The sequence below is a fragment of the Schistocerca piceifrons genome, chromosome X (genome assembly GCF_021461385.2).
Source record: "Schistocerca piceifrons isolate TAMUIC-IGC-003096 chromosome X, iqSchPice1.1, whole genome shotgun sequence".
In the NCBI taxonomy this organism is placed as follows: domain Eukaryota; kingdom Metazoa; phylum Arthropoda; class Insecta; order Orthoptera; family Acrididae; genus Schistocerca; species Schistocerca piceifrons.
Window position 1 is genome coordinate 164,585,983 of NC_060149.1, and position 26,046 is coordinate 164,612,028.

A 26,046-nucleotide genomic window follows, 5' to 3' on the forward strand; every position below is an offset into this window, starting at 1 on the left:
TCTGTGTGTTCTTTCCAATTTAAGTTGTTCGTAATTGTAATTCCTGGGTATTTAGTTAAATTTATGGCCTTTAGATTTAATTGATTTATTGTGCAACTGAAGTTTAACAGATTCCTTTTAGCACTTAAGTGGATGACAACACATTTAGGGTCACTTGCCAATTTTTGCACCATACAGATATCTTTTCTAAATCATTTTGCAGTTTCTTTTGATCTTCTGATGAGTTTAATAGACAGTAAACAACAGCATCATCTGCAAACAACCTAATACGGCTGTTCAGAATGTCTTCTAAATCATTTATATAGAGAAGGAAGGGTGGAGAGCCCATAACACTATCTCGGGGACTGCCAGAAATCAATTTCATTTTATTAGGTGACTTTCTGTCAGTTACTACAAACTGTGACCTCTCTGACAGGAAATTATGAATCCAGTCACGTAACTGAGACAGTATTCCATAAGCAAACAATTGCACTACAAGCTGCTTGTGTGGTACAATGTCAAAAGCCTTCTGGAAATACAGAATCAATTTGAAATCCATTGTCAATAGCACTCAGCACTTCGTGTGAGTAACGAGCTAGCTGTGTTTCACAAGAACAATGTTTTCTAAATCAGTGTTGACTGTGTGTCAAGAGACCATTCTGTTTGAGGTTATGAATGATGTTCAGACACAATATATGCTCCAAAATCATGCTGCATATTGATGATAATGATGTGGGCCTGTAACAACTTTCCAGTCTTTGGGTACAGATCTTTTGTCGAGTGAGCTTTTGTATATGATTAAGTATGGAGCTATTGCATCAACACACTCTGAAAGGAACCTAATTAGTACACAGTGTGAACCAGAAGACTCGCTTTTATTAAGTGATTTAAGTTGCTTCACTACTCCAAAGATGTCTACTTAGCTTCTAAGTTACTCATGTTGGCAGCTGTTCTTGTCTCTAATTCTGTAATACTTACTATGTCTTCTTTGATGAAGGAATTTTGGACGGTGTGTTTAGTAACTCTGCTTTAGCAGCTCTGTGATCGATGATATTTCCATTGCCATTGCACAGGGAAGCCATTGATTGTGTTTTGCTACTAACATACTTTACATACAACAAGAATCTCTTTGAATTTTCCGTCAGGTCTCGAGACAAAGTTTCATTGCACAAACAGTTGTAAGCATCTCACATTGAAGTCAGCAGTAAATTTCATTCTGTCAAAGATTGCCAATATAGGCGATTAGTGTTCGTTTGAATTTGGCGTGCTTTTTTTGTTGCTGCAACAGTGTTCTGATCTGTTTTGTGTGCCATGAGGGATCAGCTCCGTCATTTGTTAATTTATTTGGTATAAATCTCTCAGTTGCTTTCAGTACTATTTCTTTGGATTCAATCTACACCTGGTCTACACTTACACTGTTAATTTGGAAGGAGTGGAAGTAGTGTCTGAGGAATGCGTCAAGCAAATTTTTATCTGCTTTTTTGAGTAGATATATTTCTCATTAATTTTTGATATATTTTTCATTAATTTTTGGAGGATTTGGGAGTTACAGTATTCAGTCTTGCTGTGACAATGGTCTGTTCACCAATCCCTTTATCCATTTTGATGCTTGTTCTTAGCTCAGTATTATTTGTTGCTAAGAGGTCACGTCTGTTTTCACAACCGTTTACTATTCAAGTGGGTGCATGGACTAATTGCTCTACATAATTTTCAGAAAATGCATTTAGCACAATTTCAGATGATGTTTTATGCATACCTCCGGATTTAAACATATCTAAAAATTAGATTACCATGCAAAGATTCAAATCCGATCTTCATTTCTCACTGCAGCGGCAATGATTCTGCATTTGCTCTGAGACACTATTGTCGAGATTGTGTAACATTGTCATTTTCATTTTTGGTGTTTGTAGTTCTTGTGCTGCCTATGCATCTTCATGGATCAAGTCTGTGTTGTTCAGTACAGACATGAAGTGGCGTCTAATTGAAAGACTTGCACTAGGCCACTGAGCCATATGAAACTATTGTTACCAAACTCTATACATCTATATATTTTATAAGTTGAGTTCCCCTGTCATGTTTTTCTGTCAATATGTGAAGGGTAATCTCAGGAACTACTGTGCAGTTTTCACTAATATGTACACAGATTTAGGGTGGATTGCGCAGCATGGTAGTGTGCAGCTTCCCTCATTGCCATGAGATGTCACTCTGAACACCAATTACATATGGATCACATGACATTTGTGTCTCCTGAGAACTTTCCTGGCATGTGCTGCTTAAACTGTTTAAGTTACATGAAAGTTATGTTATTCATTTGCCTGATGATGATGTCTGCACTTTAACCATTACTCTATGTAGTGGCCCCTAAATAAAATTACCACTGTGCCAACCAAGATGTCCATCCAAACATGCTTAGTGGTTTCTTAAAATTTTTTAAATATTTTTTTCAAAAATATTTTAGTTGTCTGGATTGTATACATATATTAATTTAAAATATGATGACTTGACTACTTTCTGTTGTTTTGTGTTTACAGGGATGTAATGTAGGCCGTGATATGTCTTGCCATTGTCTCTTACTGGCAGACAGTACAGGAATCTACTGCCCAATTTTACAAATACGTTTGTTCTCCCAGAGCATCCCATTAGCAACCTATAACTTCAGCAAGGCAATACATCACTTCATTGCTCCTAAAATGTGTTTTGTGATACCCCAGAACACGTAAAACTAATCCTGTTGAGCACAGCTGGAATGCAATCAAGCATGACATATTGCCTAGAGCCCAGTTCCAGTTAACACCCATAAGTTGCGGGTGCCAGTTGTGGGGGGCATGGATTAGTATCACTCTCCAATGCTATGTTTCATGCAGTTCATGTCACTTTGCACTGCCACAGTCATCAGGGCAAGAGAAGATGCAGCACACTCACTGACGGATGTTTGTAAAGAGTGAGGAATTTCTAGGGGCCATTTAATATCAAATAAGTTATGAATCTGGTGTGCCTAATTGTACGAGAACAGAATGGAAAACCTGACAAAATTACAAATCAACCAGTGGATAAAAGTGGAAATCAAGAATTGACTTACTTTATTTTATTTATCTAGACATATATTGTAAATATACTACAGAGACGCCAGTGATTTATGTTTCTGCTTAAAATGCCAATAGTAGTACTATTAAATGTGAGTAAACATTGTTTTCAATGTTTTTTTTCCAAATTTGATAGACTGCCAAACATTTTAACATCTATCTTAACAAAGAAGGAATCCTTACTTTATTTATTGGCATCATTAGACACTGTTTTCAATTATTATTATGTTTTATTTGGAATGCTCATTTTATTTATTTTGTCAGATTTACTTTCATGTCTAGCAAGGTTGTAAGTGTTTGCTCTTACTGGGTATTGACTGAGCAGAGTGGCATAACTGGGCTTGTATTCAAGAAAGCAGGTTTCAGAACCCTGATGTAGCATCCATCTTATCTGTAGTTTTCTTGAATCACCTCAAGCAAAAATTGATACAGATCCTTTGAAAAATCCAAATATCCTAAAAACGTGTAGCTGAAATGGTGCTATTTTTCTAAAGACCAAGATGTTAATGAGGCATTAAACACCTAATTTCATCCATGCTGCATAACTGCTAAGAGTTTAACAGTTACATACAATTAGCTGAAATATATGACATTATTATAAATATGTTGCTACAGTGTGCCATTCCATTGTCAGAGAGTTGAAAGATTGCACTCCATTATAAAATTTTTGTTTGCAGGTCACTTACACCTGAAAGAAAGTGGAAAAATGTCAAAATCACTGAAGAATACCATTTCTATTTCTGATTTCTTGAAGGAATACACTTCTAATGAATTCAGAATGTTCTGCTTGCTGAGTCATTACAGAAACAGTAAGTTTTTTTAAGAATAAAATGTGTTCCACCTTTGTTGGTATATTTAGTCTCATGCCTGTTTCTACTAGAAAGAGAGGAGGAAAATACCATATTATAGCTGGAGGGACACCACATTTTAAAAACCATTTATTATGAAAAAGTAATGTTTGAGTTTTTCTGCAAGTCCATTGTGATTTTCCATGTCTCTGGAAGCATCAGTGACACACAAGACTATCTGATGGAGAGGGAACACAGACACTGTAATGAGCAGAGTATGTATTTGGAAATTGACTCGAAATTAAGTGCAGAAATGTAACATTTTCAACAACAGTGTGTTGGGAAACTATTACACAAAAGTAGGGAGACTTGCATAGCTGAATCAATTGAAACTCAACCATTGCTGAAAAGCAAAAGTTGAATGAAGCCAAAACGTGCAAGGACAGCTATGCAAGAACCATTGAGTGAACACAGAATCAAGATCTTATATACTGTACTGCCACAAAAATGCTAAAATGGTTTGATACTATATAGAATCAGATAATGGAACAAAATTGTCTGTCCAAATGCTTGTCAACCATGATAACACCAAAACAAAACTGATATAATGAAGGCCAAAATACTAAATTCTGTCTTTTAAAACAGTTTTACTGAAGAAGATCACAATGAAGTGCCTATGTTTAACTTTCTTAAGAATACAAAAATGACATGTACTTTACATATGGCAGGAACCTTATCAACCATACACCTGCTGTACGAGCCTCTTCCATTACTTTCTGTTGACTGCATTGTTTGTCCACTCATGTTGATGTTCATCCCAGCTTTGTCATCCCGGATATTATCTCTGTGCCTAATTCTGGGTATTCCTCTTTTTCCATCTGTTGCCGTACCAAATGCTGTTTAAGGTAGTCTACTTTCCATCATTATTGCTATATGGCCTGCCCAGTTCAATCTTTCTTCTCTAGCACTTAAGCAATGTTACAGTGTTTGTACAGCTCTCTTAATTTTTTATTTTTTCTTATTGTTCCATTCCATGTTATTTTCATCCTACCTCAGTCCACGAATGTATCGTAGTTTTTTTTTTTTTTATTTCGAATATTAACAGTTTTTCTTCATCTTCATTTCTAAACATTAATGATTCACATCCTGATAATGTTACCAGTATAATAGTCAAATAAGTGGGTTTTGTAGTTAGTACTGAGTGATCTTTTAAGATTTTGCTACAACTGAGAAGTGTTTTTCCATCTGTTAAGTGGTCAACTGTCTTCAAAGTCTTTACAGCCAAAGGAGAATCGTTTTAGATTTTCTTACTTATGACTGGATATTCTGTCTTACCTTCATCTGTTTTGGAACTATGTGCTAATGCTGTATCATCTGTGTAGGCAAGTCTAATAACGTACACCTCCCTTGGGGATTGGGCGTACTAAATTCTCTATTATCTTCCCAAGACAAGATTAAATACAGTAGATGAAATGGTGTCCCCTTGTTTCAGTCCAGTATGGCTAAACAGTAGTCATGTGAACAAAATCTATGTCGAACTTAACAACACCATACACATTATTTCAGGAACCATTAGGTCTACCCCTCACATATGGCTACGTGTCCTGAGTCATATACCACCCCCAAAAATACGAGGAGAAGCAGCCTTGGTCAGGGAATACAACATGATCGAAGCAGATGCTGAACTACCGGTACACATCGATATACCTGATCTGAGTATCAAGAGGCTTCGTTCAAGACATCATAGGTCTACCCCTCACATATGACTATGTGTCCTGAGTCATATACCACCCCCAAAAATACAATGAGAAGCAGCCTTGGTGAGGGAATACAACAAGATTGAAGCAAACCCTGAACTATCGGTACTTATCGATATACCTAATCTGAGTATCAAGAGGCTTCATTCCAGACATCCTACTTTTGCTTTCGACAGCCTCACTGGATCTGACATCAACTCTTGGAGAAGAGAATGACTCCAGATGCCCCAACAGCTTACCACCTAATGTCTTGTATTACTGAGGCAGTTCCTGGGTTTGATCAGCCCCACAAGATCTGGTCAACCGACTAAGAACTGGGCATGGGAGATGTGCTGACTCACTCTTCAAATGGGGACTGCTGTCTTCACTAGTATGTGACTGTGACGCACCTAAGCAGACCATCCAACGTATCAGAGAAGAATGCAGTGCTAGAGCGTTCAGTGGGGACTTTCAAGAATTCCTCGTGGCATCCCAAAAATCCATTTAATATATACAACAACTAGATGTTTGTCTGTGAATATATGTAATGTAGAATAACATGATCCAATACTGAAATGTTCTTAAATGCCATACACTAAATAAATAAATAAAGTCCAGTGAACACCCTAAAATTTTCAGTTTCTCCTACATGTGTCGTTCTGCAACCTAAAGTTTCCTTTATACGCATTGTAACTAATCTGATCAGCTTTGATGGTATTTCAGATTCCCTCATTGTATTCAGGAGTGTCTGTCAGTGGATACTAGATATGCCTTTTTGAAACATAGAAACAATATGTGGACGTCTACATTGAATTCCCACACCTTCTCTGTTATTTGTCTTAGAGTGAATAAATGACCTAATGTGGCTATATTTCCGTGAAAACCGCATTGGTAGTCACCAATTAGTTCTTCAGTTATTGAGCTGAGTCTGTTTAATAGGAATATCACAAGGATTTTATAAGTGATATCCAATAAAGCAATTCCTCTGCAGTTATAGCACAAAATATGGGGCATGTAATTGTGTTTTTCCAGTAAGTTACGGTTTCTGTCTTCCAAATTGTTCCTGCTAAAGACTGTAGTTCTAATTCCAGTTGTGATCCTTCATTCTTTAATATCTTAGCATATATCTGGTCTTCACCACAAGCCATTTTAGTCTTTAATTTAATGATGGAGTGGTGACTTGTACATCAACTGTATGAGGTGCTTCAAGTTAAAGCATGACTGTGGATCATCAAAGTAGAGGATTTGCAAAAAGTATGTCTTCCATCTTTTTGTATGTCACTTTTGTTGGTCAGTATTTTCCCATATTGATCTTAATAAACTGTTCTCTTTTAGTAAATTTACCAAAAGATTTTTATATGATACATTGGCTTACTATGTGATGCTTGAAATCACCCTCTGTGTAGTATCCTGCCCACTCCTCCAATAGAGAGTGCCTAGAAAGCCACATTCTTGGATTGACAGACAACAATTCAAGAAAGTCACATTAATGGAGTTTATTACAATAAGTTAAACTGACAATACTTAACTTCGCATATTCACAGAGGTATGTTGCAAGCAAATAGCGACATGCAAATAATCAATCTTCTTTGGCATATACAATTTCAATACAAGCAAAACAAAACAGTTCACAAGTCACTGCCGTAGAGTTAGTATAATGGCTAGTCTTCCAGTTCGGCAGCGGTTAGGCGGTGCGGTGCTAATATTCTCTTTGTATAGATGCCGATACAGTCATGGTGTCATCCTAGTCAGCGTACTATTGGCTAATGCCATCTCGCAGCCCTTTCTGCTCTTGCATTCTTGATCTTCGTTCCGGCACTTGTCGTCACACCAGAAAACTGTTTCTCTTTATCATATTGTTGTAGTATTCCCTTTTCTCTTGTCTTAGGGTTCGTTGTATTTCCTGGCAGATTTTATAATATGTTTCCTTTAGGGTCATATTGTTCCTTTCTTGAATCCACACTTTCCTTGCATTTCTTCTCCCCAACACTTTTTCTTGGCATTTTATGTTAAACCAGATTTTGTTACATTATATATGTATTTTTTTCTATAGCTTTGTAAGTTACTTCATGAATACTGTTCTTCAGGTGTCTCTATCTGCTTTTGACATCTCGTTCATCCCTATTAGCCAGTCTAGTCTTTGTTAAGTTACTTCCCATTCCTTTTGTTAACTTTTCTTGTGTATTTTTTTCTTCCGTGTTTCCTATGTTGTATCATAGCGCTCCAAGTGTGTCTGAGCAGCGTAGACCACTCCATTCGCACCATCAACAGTACAGTGTAGTGTAACGACGTAAGTTTTGTATAAATGTTTTTTTTTTTTTTTTTTTTTTTTTTTTTTTTTTTTTTTTTTTTTTTTTGTGTGTGTGTGTGTGTGTGTGTGTGTGTGTGTGTGTGTGTGTATGACCATGTGCAGACTTCGTCACCTATGTCAGTTACAACACACTTCAAAATTATTTAAGTTCTTTTTAAATTGTCTCTAAATGGTTCTTGAACGAATCTGTAATTAAAACATCATCATTTGAGTCGTATGCGCAGAATTACGTCACTCAGGCCAATTGGTTTGCACAAACTTTTTCAATTTAGATGTCGTTTGTTTCTTCTCAGAAATTATATTGATGCAAGTTATCTGCTTTAATAGATATTAGAACCACATTGAATAAAGTTTCGAGATTCAAACTCGCGATGAACGTTGTCAAAATTAATAATCTTGTCAAATAAATTACTTAACATAATTCTTCATAAATAAATTCTCGGAACATGTATTTAAACTTCAGTAGCATCCACTAGTTTATTATCTTCCTACATATAGACGTGAACCTGAGCCTTGACAAGATAGAACTGAACATTTACAACATGATTAAACTTTCTATGACGTTATTGTTGTAGAAACATTAAAAAATCTCAATTTTTCAATTTTTAGAAGCACGACGCAACAACTCGGTTTCAGGATCTTCTGTTGCTCTTTGGCTGTCGACCCGCAACGTATAGTGGTCAGCAATTTTCTCTCTGGTCCCGGCAGCGAAGATGCTGTCTCCATTCGTTGCGCCGCCCTCTCCGTACATGAAACATAAAAAATAAATACAAAACTTTAGACAATTCACAACCATTACAAATATTACAAAAATACATAAACAAAAACTAAATTAAACTTATATTCACCTGCAAACTGGGCTGACACTGGTGGATGGGTTACACTTCAATTTCACGTCCCACTACAACAGGCTCTGCTAACGGTATACTACACCATCCACATAGTTGGCAACAGGTTCTACACAACGCTGGTGACTACTTGGAAGTACAGTAACAGGTGCAAACATGTAACCCTTTTGTATCGGTTGTGAATAAATAGTTGCCGTTAAATTCCAACCCTTGTATTAATTATCAAAAGCACTTTCAACTTCAACTTCTCCAATTTGACACTCAAATATGAGTTCCAATTTGTGTTGTTGGAATTATCAATAAATAATACACTGATGTCCAAAATCAAAGCAACAAAAGGAAATTTAGCAAGGCTGAATTTATTTTGCCACAAAACAGTACAGACAGGTAATGATAAAGTAGAAACAATGTAAAGAATACAGAACATAAACAACTACAACATGCATAACAGTAGACGAAAATGTTCTTCATTTTTTCCAACTTAACAGATTTGCACACGCATTCTGACAACTGGTTAATGTGCTCACTAACGTGTGTGACCACCTTTGGCTGCAATACAGACATGACAACAAGGGAGCATGCTGCGAATAATGTCATCAATGTCATGTTGAGGCAATAATGTTCATTCTTCCTGTGGAACTGCTCTCAAGTCTTGGAGAGTGATTGGTAGATGCTGATGTGATGCAACCCATCTACCTAGTGCACCTCAGGCGTGCTCTATGGGATCCATATCGGGAGGGTGAGCATGTCACACCATGCGTACAGTATCTTCTGCTTCCAAGAAAACATCACCCACTCGATGCTCTATGAGGTCGAGCATTGTCATCCATCAGTACGAAGTCTGGGCGCACAGCACCTCGCAAAATCATACATGAGGACCCAAGACCTTGTCATGATACCTGTCAGCAGTTAAATCTTTCCAATTCACCCTCACAATTTCGTGAAGAGATGTTCGAATGATCAACATGATCCCTGCCCACACCATTAGGGATCCTCCTTGACACTGGTCTCTTTCCACAATGTTCGGGTCTCAAAATCATATTCCACATGTTCAGATGCGAATCAGTCAAGAACCACTCTACAGACCAAATCGGGACTCATCTGTGAAAAGAACATTGGCTCACTGTTGAGGTGGCATGTTGATAACTTCACTCTATCCGTTTCCTTTTGTGAAAGGGGCAAACATACAGTAGGTCTCCAACAATAAAGGCCACTCTGTCAAAGCCTTCTCTACACCGTTTGTTTCGATACAACACATTCAGTGGATGCTGTGAGAAAAGATGCCAGCAGCTGCACAGTACGAAGGTGATACTGTTGTGCCCTCACAGCCACATAATGGCCAGCTCTTTCTGATGTCATATGTGGTTGGATCTGGCCTGGTCTTCGTAATACAGTTGTGGTCTCTATAAACTGTTGCCACATCCAACAAACAACAGAACGATTCATGTTAAGCCATTGGGAGAAATTAGTTTGCGACTGTCCCGCCTCCATTATTCCTGTGGCCCTCCTCCGGAGGAAGTCTGGAAGGTGGTTTCACTGTACCATACTGCACTTTCTGTGACTGTGTACGTGGCAATTGTTGATGTGGAACTACCCAGCAAATGCTACTCTGTTTGATAGATGCCCCGACATCATCGTTGGCGTGGTTTTGCATTGACCGAAATGCCATCTTCTGTGCAGAACATGATCATACAGACATCTGTTGACAGTTTGCATGATTATATCGTGAATTAGACGCAGGACAGAGAAATAGCAGTTTGTTGCATTAATTTTGGATGCCGGTGTGCAATGTACCTCTTCTGAGCTCTTACCCATGACACCAATTTTATTGGAATGAATTGGTTGCTTATGATAGTGTATTAGAAGAAATGGTTCATGGTCTTCAAAAATTCCACCTGCAAATTACCCATATAATCGTTTATGTAAAAGTTAACAATAATATTATATAAGCAGGTATCGTAATGTATGGGACATTTGTACATGCAATACAATTTTCGCAATCACAAAGTGTTAATGTTTTGCTCTGAACTGTGCCATTTCAATGTTGAAATTTCCAGAGATAACACCTTTAATTTAAATTTCAGTAGTTTCTCTCACCATTAACTCAAAGTTTGAAAAAAGGAAAAATGTGTTGATATCACCATGATGAGACTCAAATAAGCTAGCAATTATTATATTTCTTTTAATCAGTCTTATAGGACTGGACTCTCCATATAGTTTTGAGCAGTGTGGTGTAATGTCTAATTAAACCATACCTGATATAAATTCCAGCATCACAATTTTTTCTCAGTTTCCTAATATGATGCCCACATGTCCATGAGGAATGAAGCTAAACAGTGTGCTAGACAGTGTTCACCTCGTAGTGCTAGGAAAATACAAATAATATTAATTTTTAGCAACATAAATGTTCTGTCTTTATTTTTGTTTTAATTTAAGCAGAAATAAGTATATGGCCTGTATGATTTTGACGTTCTGCGGCTGCCCAAGTTAGAACTGTTGGAGTGTTTTTTCTTTCATAAAAAAGCACTGTTTTTGTCATTTCTCTTGATCTTGGGAGAAATCACTGCTATTTGATAACACTGCTTGCTTAATTACTCTTATTGTCCTTCAGAAAAATGACGTATGTAAACTCATGTTGCAAACTTAATTTCATGTGCACCTTTTAGGAAAGCAAACTACTAAAAAATGTCTGTCCCAGTCTGACGAGATGTAATCTGTGACCTGTGTGAAATCTTTTCCACATACTGTGTAGCTGAATGAATGTTCCAACATATAGTTTACATCCATCTCCATTGCTGAGCAGTCAGTCTGGTACCAAGCGCCGCGGGTTTTGAATCCGCGCCACACAGCATGGACCCCGATTACCACTAGAGGTCTCTATAGCTATCGCGCCGTAAACCACGGCTACGCATGTTCCTGGCTCGAGTACAACATGAGGGTGCCACGGTAGAACACATGGTCCCAGCAGCCAATAGTGGCATGCCTTGTTATGTATATAAGTGCCTGCCTCTCGCTGAGCTAGGCAGTCTGAACTCCGTGGAGTCTATTGACCTCTCAGCAACAGACAGCGTGTTTACAGTACTTTGGTTTCGTTACAAGTGGACATTGTGAATTCATTTGGTTGTCTCTGTCACCCCATTGCTTCTTGCGTGTTGTCGTCATAAGGTCTCACTCAGTCGTCCGTCGTTGTTCGTGTCCGTCCTTTCTGTTTGTTTGTTTGTTCGCGGTCTGCTCTCCATTTGGTCCCTCCGCACTTCGTTCTGGGCCACCCTGCAACTGTTCCAGTCACGGTTACAACAGTTAGCATGTGTGACTGCCATGCAGAGGACCCGGGTTCAATTTTTCAGTACTGCCATGGATTTTTCTTTGATGGAAGGACTGGAATGGGGTGCAGTCAGTCCCATGATGCCAGTTGAGGAGCTGCTTGAATGAGAAGTAAAGGTTCCAACATCTGAAATGCAGACAATGTCCAGGAGAGCAGTGTACAGTGTGTTCACCCCATCCCCCTCCATGACATTTCCAAATGATGCTATATGAAAGAGGATGACATGATGGTCAGTCGGCAGCATGTGGTCCTCTGGGCCTGACTGTGGAATTACGTACTTACATTTAGTTTGCACATCTGTAGAAGTTTTTTAAAAAAGTGTCCTTACTCATATAGGACCAGTTTTGTGAGTTTGTGAGAGTCATAATGTTGGATTTAATTTTAATTTGGGAATACTCGTGCTTGGTAGTTTGGTGGCTATTCCTTACCATCTTTAAGTGTATTAACTCTGCTTGTGGTGTCTTATTTCACCTTTTATAATTTTTCTGTATTTCATAAAAGACAATAATACATTGAGAGACTTGCTTATTGATGGTAAATTAATACTGTTCTCATTCACATTTGGTTTTAGTTGTAGATTTGTAGTTGAATTTAATACCTTGCTCAGTCGCGAAGACTGGGTTAGAAAGATTAGAAAGATAATGATTTTTGTGAAAGTTACTCATGTTTGTCTCATTAAATATTTCACTTCCCCCACCCACCACCACCACCCATGTTTTCCAATTTCATAGGGAGCAGAATTTTGCAATATTATCATATCTGAGGTCCCCCTCAAATTGATGAGTGGCTTTCTCTCAATATAATTGCATCAGTAATAAAAAAAAGGCAATTTTGTCTTATTTAACATTATGATATTATAAGGACGCCAGTTTTCTGTAACGGAAGTCTGATGTAATGTAGGTTTAGGTGTCACTAAGATATCTGTGTTGTTGTATTGATTGTGGGGATCAAATGAAACCTTTGCTTTCATTTGTTGTTCTGTTTTAGTGGCTTACTAAGGAAGAATTTAGCATGCGGAAGATTAGTATAAGCAGCTTTGCTCACACTGTGCTCTTGATGTTATGTTAAAGTTTTCTCAAAGCTTTTTGTATGATTTATTGCTTTCAGGATTAGTGATAGTGACTTTTTTTAAGTTTACCTATGCTTTTTACAGGCATTGAGTTTACCCACTCATCAATGGAGCATGCTCGAGGAGTGTACAGAAAGATTAAGGATTTTCTTGTAGACTGTGAAGCTTCTATAAATGGATATAAGGATACAGGAGTAATTGATGAACCTGAAGTTCTGAAGGTATATTAGTTTTATTGCTTTATTGAAGAAATTGTAAATAAAGTACTGAAAGGTAAATATTCTCATTAGTGTATATTTTGCTTTTCAGTCATTAGAAGAGGCAAGGATCAGTATTCATTCAGCACTGGCTGATGACTTTGACACAAGTAAAACAACAAGTATTATAATGAATCTGATTCACTTTGTAAATAAAATGCTGTCAAATAAAAGGAATGTAAGTAATAAGTATTATGTTCAGTTTTTATTAAATTTGTTATTGAAGATTATTTTTGTATGTACTTTGTAGAATAGAGAAATTTGTTTGATAATAACTAAACTCATCTTCATTAATACACAAGTAACAAGTTGAGAGGAATGCACAAGAATGTCCACACTTTATTTATTCTCTATTATCTTGTGGTATTATATTTCAGATTATTCCTTTCATGTCACACAATATTTTTTTAATTGTATTAAATCAAAAATTCAGTTGATAACACCATTAAAATTGCATTTGGATGTATTTGTTGACTAGTACATACCTTCACAAGGCATAATTCTAAGTACTGTTATGAGTACAAGGGGACCTGAATGTTTTAACTTAGTTCGTGAACTGTCACAGCTATTTGTGTAAGTTTCCAAGATTTTAGTATAGTCAGGTTTATGTAATTAATTCTGTAGATTGTACAAATACATGGCCATCTGTTGTCTTCTTCCATGACCACAGATATTCATCTCCAACCAATATATAAGATGAGCAGTATCAATAATGAAATTATATGAAGAGGCAATCTCTGCAGTGCATTGTCTTAAATTTTTATGAAAACTAATTTTCTTGTTTCTCAACTGGAAGAACAGATGATGATCAGCTGTGACTCAGCCTAGAGTTTCCACTCTCATTAGTTGTACAAGCTTTACATGTCATGCCATGTCCCACAATTTGGAATAAAATGGGGACTGCCATCTTATCTCTACATTTCTTGGTGAACCATCTGTACTCACCATACATAACTTTAGGCTTAGTGAACCATTACTTAGCTTAGGTTTGTTTGTGATTGGTATATTCTTTGTAGTTTGTGTGATTATCTTGTTGATGGACTTCAGATTTTATTTATTTATTTATTTATTTATTTATTTTATTTATTTATTTTATTTATTTATTTATTTATTTATTTATTTATTTATTTATTTTTTTTTTTATACTTGAACTGTGATTAGGCTATAATGATCAGTTGATAACAATAACCATGAGTAGACAGGTATACAAGTGATCGTCCCATTGAGGTCTGGCTACTAGTATCAGTAAATGGTGAGAAATGAAAGATAAAAATTTACGTTTTCACTGAAGTGGTAAGAGTGGTGAACCCATTTTTAAACATATCGCAAGAGCAACTGCAGTAACAGTAACAACAAAAAGAACAGATGGTTGTGCAACAACAGCAGCTTTAAAAGTGAGAAAACAGTATCCATTACATATTTATATGTAACAGTAAAAATTTCAGATAGTGCAGAGTCTACTTTGCCATCAAATCTAGCACCAGTTTTCACATTCATGACATTTATTAAGGAGTGGATTACCAGTTCATGAAATCTGTGCAAAAGGCCCTGTAACTATCGGATCCAATGCACCTGACATACATCAGGCACCTCAGAATTAGTTTTTCAAAGAAATTAAGGCTGCAGAAGTTCAAGTGTGACCATGCAACTAAAATAAGAAAAAATATTAACCACCGTTCATCACCAGCCACAAAACAGTCGCAGGTGATGTACTAGGCACCTCACTGAGCACATCAGGCTTGAGCACACACTCAGGCAGACCCTCCACAACCTTTTTCTCTTTGCCCAAAGCCCTAACAGAGTTCGTCATTGACGGAACATCATACATCATCGTAACAGGCAACTGACCACAGTTCATGTCTGCTGCTGTTCCACCCAGCTTCACATGGGAAAACAGTGTACATTTTTAAAACTCAAATGAAGAATATACTATTAACAGCCTCCAAAGATGATACCCTCACATGTTACAAAGTACTTACAGGTCCATAACCATACATGGTCATTACCTTGTGGAAATACTTCAGCAACAGGCCGCGAAACATTACTGAACGTCCTCAGGCCAATACCATATGCACGTGTGTTGTGGCAGTGTCCATAGTTCAAATGGGCTCCCTTATCTGGGCCTCCATATACTAATATTTGCTGTGTTAGATACCTGCCACCATTTGCTGCAGGAATCTGAGATGACAACTGTTTTTCTTTTTTCAGTTGAGTCAGTGGGCAGTCACATGGCTTGCCACCAGAATCAACTGCAGTTGTCATCCTCCAGCAACTTCCCTTTACTGTTCCTGTAATCACAGCTTCTCCCATACACTCATTAGCACTGTGCCGCATTATCACAATCTCAAGTTACAGTGGGGCAAGAACCGGTGATAACCGTTTGACATAGTGAGCCTGTGAATTCCCATTGTGTTCGTAATGCTCGTAAGACTCGTGTATCGAGTGCTGTTTGTTACAGTGCTGTGATGATGGAGAAGGACATTCTGCAAACATTAGCAGGCAGGGCATTCGTTCTACTGGACTGACCTGGAGTAGCCCAAGGTAGTGCCAGCTGGGATAATTTCAAGGTACTTGGTTGTTTTATTCTATTAAGAATTTGTGTCATTTCATGCTAGATGATTGAGGTGCCCAAGACAATTTTATTGGATTTTCCCAAAGTTTTCCTTGTTTATTCTTACATCCATATGAAGTAAGAATGCCACTGTTTATTTTCATACCTCTCTCACATTTTATTAGCATTGGTGGGCTAAACAGCAAAACCTTAAGGCTTTTCTTTTGCTCAAGATCTTATTTAAGTCAAGTTATCTTGGTTCCACATCAAGCTAAAAAGCTCAGTAATGGACAAATGGTTGGAGATATCACCAGATGTCACAGTTTAAAAAAATGCTGAAATGGAAACTGAAACACAAGATACATATTCAGAAAGGATTTAGAAAAAATATTCCACTGATGCCATCAAAAAATTTCAATAATATTTCTTATGTACCAAAGGAGCTCTCCACTAGGGTCCAACTAGGGCCATTGTGGAAATAATCATAATATTTTGCTCTTTGATTTCTTTCCTTGCTCTGTAATTTCTAAATATTTGCTTCATTACTTTAAAGAGGTTATATATTTATTTATTGTATGGTGACAGAGAAATATAGGCAATCATTTACAACAAATACATACATTTCTGTACACCAAGTGGCAGCAGTAGAACACACATATTAAGGCACTGAAATCTGCAAGCTTTTAGAGCCAGTGGCTCCTTCTTCTGGCAGAAGGGTTGTAGGGGAAGAAAAAGGGTTCAAGGAAAAGTACTGGTGAGATTTAAGAAATGGTGAGGGTTCAGAAAAGTTGCCCAGAACACCAAGTCAGGAGAGACTTAACAGATGGGATGAGAAGGAATTACAGTATATTTTCAAAAATTGCTTATTTTTGTTGTTATACATTTCTATACTGATACTCACTATCTCAAGTTCGTAATGGGTTCACAGCTCTAAGTAAGAGTTGAAAATCCCGTGAGAAGCTTCTGCAGACAAATTGTGAAGGTCTTCCAGTGTCCCTTTGAATGTTCTGAGGAAACATTCAAATATTATGTGAGGTACTATTTGCTCCTTGTCACCGGAGTCACGTTCATGGTAGAACTTCCACCCCCATTGGTACAGCAATGGAGTTCTGATCCAATTCAGTATGCACCAGTGTTGTTGGGTTGGGTGAAAACTTGCTCGTCGGTCCCAGGGAGCATTGATTAATTGACAGTGCTTCATGGAAGATTGTTCTTGCTATTGTTGAAGGCTTCTTGCCTGTTGAAGTTAATGTCCTACAACATGATTGCTGTGTGCTGCTATGGTTTTCTAGAGCTCAGTTGCTGGGGTTGTGATGATGAAATTTCTGAATGGATTGCTAATTCTGGATTCAGCAATTGCTGTGATCTTCTTATGGGTGGTGCTGAAGTATCACTATGTACCAATAGCCATTGTATGTTTGTGGGAAAAATACACCCTGCAATGAGGAGGTGCATTGGTTAACTGAACTGTGTGTCAATTATTTTACTGTGACCACTGGTTAGTCAGGGGGAACTGCAGTATTCCATGAATGAATATTAAAGAACTAGAGCTGATCTGAGGACTGTTGTAGTGTCACCTCAGGCAGTTTCTGTTAACTTCTGGAGTAGATCGTTCCAAGTTTTGGTTTTGCTGCCACATTCCAGAGATGGCTTTTGTATGTCAAAGACCTGCCTATGGGCACACCTAGGTATTTTGGAGTATTGCAATGAGAGTTATGTTTGAAGTATTCATCCTATGTCTTCAGGTTTTATGTTAGTGTTGCTTTGGCTTCCCTGAAGCTTTGATCCTGAGCGATCAAAGCAATATCATCAGCATAAATAAATTTCCTGGTCTTTCTTTCTGGAAGATCGTATGTATACAAATTTAAAAGGAATTGGGCCAAAACAGAACCCTGTGGGATACAATATATTATTTTGTGAACTCTGCTCTCAGAGTTCTCAGAACACCTCCAAGTATCTATTGTTGATTATGTTACTAATTAGAATGGTTAGTTTGTGATGCAGAATGATGCTGATGAATTTGAGCAGGAGTTTGTCGTGCCAGGCAGTATCGCAGGCTGCATTTAGATCCAAGAGGACCCTCCTGTTTATCTTCTGCTTCTCAATGCCATTTTTGATATGAGTTGCTATTGCTGGCACCTATTCCTCACATCCTCTTCTGGTCTAAACTCAGCTTTCCCTATTGGGTCATGTTTGTGATGGCTGACCGGATTCTGTTATGAATTAGCATCTCCAGGAGCTTTAACATGACACTAAGGAGAGCAATGGGGCAGTTTTCAACTTGAAACGGATCTTCATTTGGTTTTAGTACAGCAGTGATCCTAGGTTTCTTGAAGAGAGGTGGAAGGTGACCTGACTTGAGATATTTGCAAAAAGGTGTCCAGCCATTTGAGAATACCAGGACCACAGTACAACAGAAATTCAGCATAAATACCCTCAACGCCTGATGCCTTCCTAGTCTTCATGTTCTTTATAGCTCCTATGATGGTCTCTTCCAATTGGAATGGAGTGGAAAAACTCAGATGTTTGTGGAGCCGACTGTATCTTTACTGTTGAGAGGTGTCTAATTTCTCTTTTGATGTTTTTTTATCTCTTGTTGACTTAGAGGTGGAGATCATATCATCTAAATTTGTGTTAGATTTTTGTCGGGTGATGGTGTTTGCTGTATTCAGCTTGCTGATTAAGAACCAGGCCTTCCTGCTGGACTGAATATGATCCAAGGAAGCTACAGTTTCTTTCAATCTTTTTTGTCTGCTCTGATTTAGTGAATGTAGAAGGTCGGAGGCAGTAGCAGGATCAGCACTGTCTTCATTCCAGCCAGGAATGTATTATCTGCGACATCCTCTTGGTATGCATTATTTTGCTCCACTTCTCAATACACCAATGAATCTATTGTAGTTGTTGAAGGTTGGTTTTATCCATCTTATCTGTTTGTGTGGAAAATACAGACCAGTTGGCTTTTTTAATGTTCCATCTTGGCTTTGGATAGTAGTAGATGATGGGTATGAACAGTCCTCTCTGGAGAAATATTGTACGACGCTGACAAGAAGGGAATCTTGTTATGACTTAGTGGCACACCTCATTGGACGTATTTGGAGACTCTGTGATAAAGGACAGGTCAAGTGTGCAGCCCTTAATCCATTAGGCAGAAAAGAAGGTTGCCTTGCCTTTCGCATCATATCCAAATTTGAGGTTTTCTGTTTCCATGCAGTCGACAAGTTTTTTGTCCATTTTTGTCACATTCTTGATATCCTCAATATATGTTGTGGCTTTTGAAGTCTCCAGCGATGATAATTTTTTGTTGTAGAGAGGGCACAAGTGGAGGGGGCCAGTTGCATCCTGGTGGTTTTTGCAGGTTGACTATTGTCAAGTTCCTCACTTTAACTGTGGCTGTGAAACTGTTATCATCTGAACATGATGGCAAGACCTCATAGTAACTTATATTGCTTGCTGCATAAGTTGGGCCATGTTTCGGATGACCTTTAGTAGTAACAAGCTTAAAGCCTGGTATCTTTCCTCTGCTGTGAAGTTCTGCATGGGTTTCTTAGAATAAGATGATATGAATTTGATGATCTTTCAGTGTTCTGGATAAACATTCACTCTTTTCTCTGCTTATGCCTTCTATGTTCAGTTGGCAAATTGATACTAAAGGTCCAATCTTTCCATTTGGTCTTGATAGTTGCTGTTTAGCACCACAAGGGGAACACGTGCAAAGTAATAGAGATGTAATATTTGCAGATGTGAGGAACAGTGGTCCCCCATTTAAAGAGGTAAGAGAAAGAGATCAGATCTTTGACAGAAAAATGTTTTGTAAATAATAGATTTCAGCTATCAGTCGTCCTTTTGAAATTTTATTGGCAGATTTAGATATCAGCTAGAAAGTAGCCATTCTCAATGCACTACCAATTAAATGAACTGTGGATGAAGTGCGACCAACAGGCATTACATGCATTTATCAAAAATTATAGTGCATTGAGAATGGCTAGTTTTTAGCTGAAATCTAGATCTGCCAATAAAATTTCAAAAGGACGACTGATAGCTGAAATCTATTATTTACAAGTCAATATGACAGTCGCTGCGTGCAACAGCCTTCTGGATGGAGGGTAACCTGAAGGAGAAAAATGTTTATTAACGGTATATTTAATTCCAGGTACGGGCTGAAAGGGAAACTGGGGGTCCTCTTGGTTACAAGGGAAGCACTGTGAGCATTATAAGGGAGAAGTGCAAAAATATCAAGCATTCAATAGATCAGGGACAAGTGTCTGCTAAAGTCTGCATCGTATCTACAACCATTCAACACTGTCAGTGGTGAAGGGTTCATTAGACGTCCCTAAGCACTGACTGGCGTTGGTGCCAAATTGACATGTGGTTGTACAAGAGTTTTTGCATTCTCCAAGAACGTATTCAAGATATATCTAATGCAGTGAGATGTGAGATCATGCCTAAAGTAAACGAAGCCATTGACCGGAATGAGTGTGGCAAGTGATCTCTAGACTGGCCATTGTTGTAAGATACATTATCTTACTTTCACATCCAATATTATTATAGATTCTGAGGACAGGTGAGCATTAAGGAGCAATTTACTCCTCAGAATAAAGTATCCAGACTTTACAAAAACAAGAGTTCCTATAGAATTTTATGACAAAATGTCATAACTAGGTATAACTGTTCTGGAATTTAGTAAAAGTCACAGTTTTATATCTCGAGGGTCAAACATAAAGAAAGCTCTGTAGTATCGCAGATGTCTGCTATGTCCTGTGCACTGCATAATCATAACATTAAGGGCACACATTGGGATCCGTACCAGGTCGGGTTGACAGAGGAGATAGAGAAGATCCAAAGAAGAGCGGCGCGTTTCATCACAGGGTTATTTGGTAAGCATGACAGCGTTACAGAGATGTTTAGCAAACTCAAGTGGTAGACTCTGCAAGAGAGACGCTCTGCATCTCAGTGTAGCTTGCTGTCCAGGTTTTGAGAGGGTGCGTTTCTGGATGAAGTATCGAATATATTGCTTCCCCCTACTTATACCTCCCAAGGAGATCACGAATGTAAAATTAGAGAGATTCGAGTGCGCACGGAGGCTTTCCGGCAGTCGTTCTTCCCAACCATACGCGACTGGAACAGGAAAGGGAGGTAATGACAGTGGCACATAAAGTGCCCTCCACCACACACCGTTGGTGGCTTGCGGAGTATAAGTGTAGATGTAGATATAGATGCGTGTTCCTTAATGAAGAGTTGCCTGGGAGAGAGATTTTCACTCTGCAGCAGAGTGTTCACAGATATGATGTGACTAAGCCATGTCTCCACAATATCCTTTCTTCCAGGAATGCTAGTTCTTCAAGGTTCGCAGGAGAGCTTCTGCAAAGTTTGGAAGGTAGGAGATAAGGTACTGGCAGGAGTAAAGCTGTGAGGACAGGGCATGAGTCGTGCTTGGGTAGCTCAGATGGTAGAGCACTTGCCTGCAAAAGGCAAAGGTCCTGAGTCCGAGTCCAAATCTCGGTCCGGCACACAGTTTTAATCTGCCAGAACGTTTCATATCAGCACACACTCCACTGCAGAGTGAAAATCTCGTTCTGTATACAGTTATGTTTCTTAAAGACTATTATTTCTTTCACTGGACAGTCCTAGAATGACTTCATAAATGATTGTGATTATAGCAGACAAAAACTTTACTTCTGCGCACAGGCTCACTGAATGAAAAGTAAGGCCATTTTAAAATACTACAATGTTTCTAAACAAGAGGGTAAGAAAATGTGAAGGTCAAAATATTATGGTGGTGAAATAATGTATTCATTAAATATGTTTTGTCATACATGCAGTTTTCATTGCAGGTCATCCATTTATTAAACTTCACTGATTTCCCTCTGCAAAAAGTGTGTTCAAGCTGCCTTGCTTATGAGCTCTTGTACTTGAGTCACGAGTTTCTCGTAACACCACTCCCTAGCAGCAAATTTGATGTTTATGCTGACTCCCTCTACAGCATTGGCATGAGCACCATCAGATTGGCAATGTTTCAGTACAATCACCATCCACTATAAACACAGCTGAAGCACCAGATGGATTTTTGGATCTGGTGGAAACCTTGCTGTATTGTCCAGTGAGGAAGGTCTTGACCCCAGCTCCTTTTGCAGCTATGATGTAACACAGTCCAACATCTCTGACTTCTTGATAGTGGTTGCATTGCCTTGTCACGACAGCAGAGACACAGGTCTCATCAAGAATACTTATAACTGCCTCTTTCGATTGATGCCAATCCCACACAGGCTGGATGGCTACCACTTGGAGGGATTGGTTAAGAAGTTTGCAGTGCAAGCCCATTATCAGACTGTGCTTGATTGCTGGTAGAGTGGAGCCATTCTGTCTACTGCAGCACTGGGAGGGGAGGGGTGGCAAGTCCCTCACCCCATCCAGAAAATATCCCCAGAACTTATTTTGACAGCAGGCTGAGAAGATCTAAGGCCGTTGTTTAGGGTCTGGAATGTGGAAATATCCCCTCCCCTACCTTTGTTAAATCTCCAACCCCAGGGTTGGAGTCAAGTGCTCTACCCACTAGGTTACCATTCCCTGCCCAGTTAAAGGTGAGGGGGATCTTGTATCTACACTGGCTAAACAGATGACGTTTGACCCGAAGTCATCATACAGCATCCATGTCGCATTGTGCTTATGAGTTTCTCAGACCTCACACTATGTCAGTGGCCACATGAGCTGATACCGTGGACACAGTTGGGAACAAACATGAGACCACCAATTCACCACTGCTGCTCAGAATAGATGATCTACGCGCACCACATATAGCATAATTTTTTTTTTTTTTTTTAGCTTTCTAGATTCTATACACTGTGTTGGTTTCTCTTATTTACAGGCTTTGTCAATTCCTTTGGCCTATGGTAGTAATTGGACTGCAAGTAGGCTGAACTGTTCAGTTGCTAAAAACAACCCAAAACTTTTGTGTGAATTGATCTATAAGTGTGTGTGTGTGTGTGTGTGTGTGTGTGTGTGTGTGTGTGTGTGTGTGTAAAATAAGGGAAATTAGAGCTCACATGGACAGATATACACTATGGGATCAAAAGTATCCGGAACCTGGCTGAAAATGACTTAAAAGTTCGTGGCACCCTCCATCAGTAATGCTGGAATTCAATACGTTGTTGGCCCACCCTTAGCCTTCATGACAGCTTCCGCTCTTGCAGGCATACATTCAATCAGGTGCTGAAAGGTTTCTTGGGGAATGGCAGACCATTCTCCATGAAGTGCTGCACTGAGGAGAGGTATCGATGTCGGTTGGTGAGGCCTGGCACAAAGTCGGTGTTCCAAAGCATCTCAAAGATGTTCTATAGGATTCAGGTCAGGACTCTGTGCAGGCCAGTCCATTACAGGGATGTTAATGTCATGTAATCACTCCACCACAGGCCGTGCATTAAAACAGGTGCTCAATCATGTTGAAAGATGCCATTGCCATCCCCAAATTGCTCTTCAACACTGGGAAGCAAGAAGGTGCTTAAAACATCAATGTAGGCCTGTGCTGCGATAGTTCCATGCAAACAACAAGGGGTGCAAGTCCCCTCCATGAAAAACATGACCACGCCATAACACCACCGCCTCTGAATTTTCTGTTGGCGCTAACACATTGGCAGATGACGTTCACCGGGCATCCGCCATACCCACACCCTGCCATCGGATCGCCACACTGTGTACTGTGATTCGTTACTCCACACAATGTTTTTGCACTATTCAATCATCCAATGTTTACACTCCGTACACCAAGCAATGTGTCATTTGGCATATATCGGCGTGATGTGTGCCTTGTGAGCAGCCAATTGACCATGAAATCCAAGTTTTCTCACTTCCCGCCTAACTGTCATAGTACTTGCAGTGGATCCTGATGCAGTTTGGAATTCCTGTGTGATGGTCTAGATAGATGTCTGCCTATTACACATTGCAACCTGCCTGTCAGTCAACAGATGAGATCGGCCTGTACACTTTTGTGCTGTATGTGTCCCTTCACATTTCCATTTCACTATCACATCGAAAGCAGTGGACCTAGGGATGTTTAGAAGTGTGGACATCTGACGTATAGAGGTATGACACAAGTGACACCCAATCACCTGACCACGTTCGAAGTCCATGAGTTCCGCGAGGCACCCCATTCTACTCTCTCACAATATCTACATCTACACCTACATCATACTCTGCAAGCCACCTAGTGGTGTGTGGTGGAGGGTACTTTAGGTACCACTATCTGATCCCTCCAACCGTGTTCCACTCACAAATAGTGCGTTGGAAGAATGATTGTTGGTAAGCCTCTGTATTCACTCTAATTTCTCGAATTTTTTCCTTGTGGTCAATATGCGAGATGTATGTGGGGGGAAGTAATATGTTGTCTGACTCCTCCTGAAATGTGCTGTCCCAAAATTTCAGTAGTAAATCTCTCCGTGGTGGACAACGTCTCTCTTGTAACATCTGCCAGTGGAATTTGTTTAGCATCTCTGTTATGCTCTCTTGCCAGCTAAACGATCCCGTGATGAAACGTGCCGCTCTTTGTTGGATCTTCTCTATCTCCTCTATCAGTACTATCTGATAGGGATCCCAGATAGATGAACAGTACTCAAAAATTGGACGAACAAGCACCTTATAAACCACTTCTTTTGTGGATGAGTTACATTTCCCTAAGATTCTTCTGTAGAATCTGAGTCTTGTGTCTGCTTTTCCCACTATCTGTTTTATATGGTCATTCCACTTAAAATTCTTACTATCTTCTGGTGTTGCTACTTTCGTATAAACAACTGCATCATCAGCAAATAGCCTTAAAGAGCATCTGACGCTTTCTGTTTGATCATTTATATATATTGTGAACAGCAATGGTCCTATCGCACTTCACTGTGGTACTCCATATATTACCTTTACATCTGTCAATTTAGTTCCTTTAAGAGCGACATGATGAGTTCTATTTGCAAGAAAGTCTTGAATCCAATCGCAGGTCTGCTCTGATACTCCCTAAGCTCATATTTTTTTCATTATATAGCAATGTGAGATGATGTCAAATGCCTTACCCAAATCAAGGAACACGGCATCAGCCTGAGCGCTGTTGTCTACTGCGCTGTGGATCTCATGGAGGGACAGAGCGAGCTGAGTTTCACTGGATCTCTTTTTGCAGAATCCATCTTGATTTTTGTAGAGGAGCTGTTGATTTTCCAATAATGTCATAATTCTTCAGCGTAAAACATGTTTCATAATTCCACAGCAGATTGATGTCAACGATACAGGTCTATAATTGTGTGAATCTATCTTACGACCTTTCTTAAAAATGGGAATGACCTGTGCTTTCTTCCAGTCGTTAGGTACCTTCCGTTGCTCAAGCGATCTACGATAAATTACTGACCTTTGAAAGTGGAATAAGAGAAAATTATTGTGAAGGTGGTTCGGTAAACCCTTTGCCCGGCACTTAAGTGTGATTTGCAGAGTAGCCATGTAGATGTATATGTAGCTCTTTATTCAGACAGTGTGGAGTGCTATGGACATATTTTACCCCTACCCTTCTTTTTTCCACGGTATCAGTCAACCAAAAGTCTTTTTAATAATATGATAGAAGCATTCCCAAACTGTAATGCTTTTGTTGTGGTATACATTACACAGTCCAGTTATAGTAGTGTAACAACTGCCTATGTTCAACGTCACTGTGCAACAACCACTGTCAGATGGCAGGTGGCAACACTAACACTGTAGCAGTGCCTAGGCAGCTGTGGTGCACCGTGGGCCATAGATGACAGGCGTCAATGATGGCTGTGAAGATGTGTACAGGTGAATAGACATGCAACTCTCGAGTAACTGACGACCGAGATGAACCGAGGGGGCTACCAGCAGCGTCCCCTCAATGACGATTCTGCGAACATTGCTGCATATTGGCCTCCACAGCACAGGTGCCTAGTTCTTGTGCCCATGTCGATTGCTCTTCATCAGTGATGAAGACTGGAATTCGTATTTCAGTACTGCAACTGGAAATCGACTGAGTGGTGGCAGGTGGCCTTTTCAGGTGAATCACATTTTATGCTCTATTGGACAGATGGCATGTACGGCCCTGCAACAGTCATCAGTAGTGTCCAGG

General features: G+C 39.1%; 1 protein-coding gene across 2 annotated transcripts in view; it reads left to right on the forward strand.

Moving 5' to 3' along the window:
- The window catches only part of LOC124721651 (cysteine--tRNA ligase, mitochondrial), a 99,312-nt gene that overhangs the window by 58,302 nt on the left and 14,964 nt on the right, over nt 1-26,046 (forward strand). For both annotated transcript variants that reach the window (XM_047246717.1, XM_047246718.1), the window contains 3 exons: nt 3,740-3,871; nt 13,224-13,360; nt 13,449-13,574. In XM_047246717.1, the coding sequence (XP_047102673.1) occupies nt 3,740-3,871; nt 13,224-13,360; nt 13,449-13,574 (395 nt within the window). The remainder of the gene's footprint in view (nt 1-3,739; nt 3,872-13,223; nt 13,361-13,448; nt 13,575-26,046) is intronic.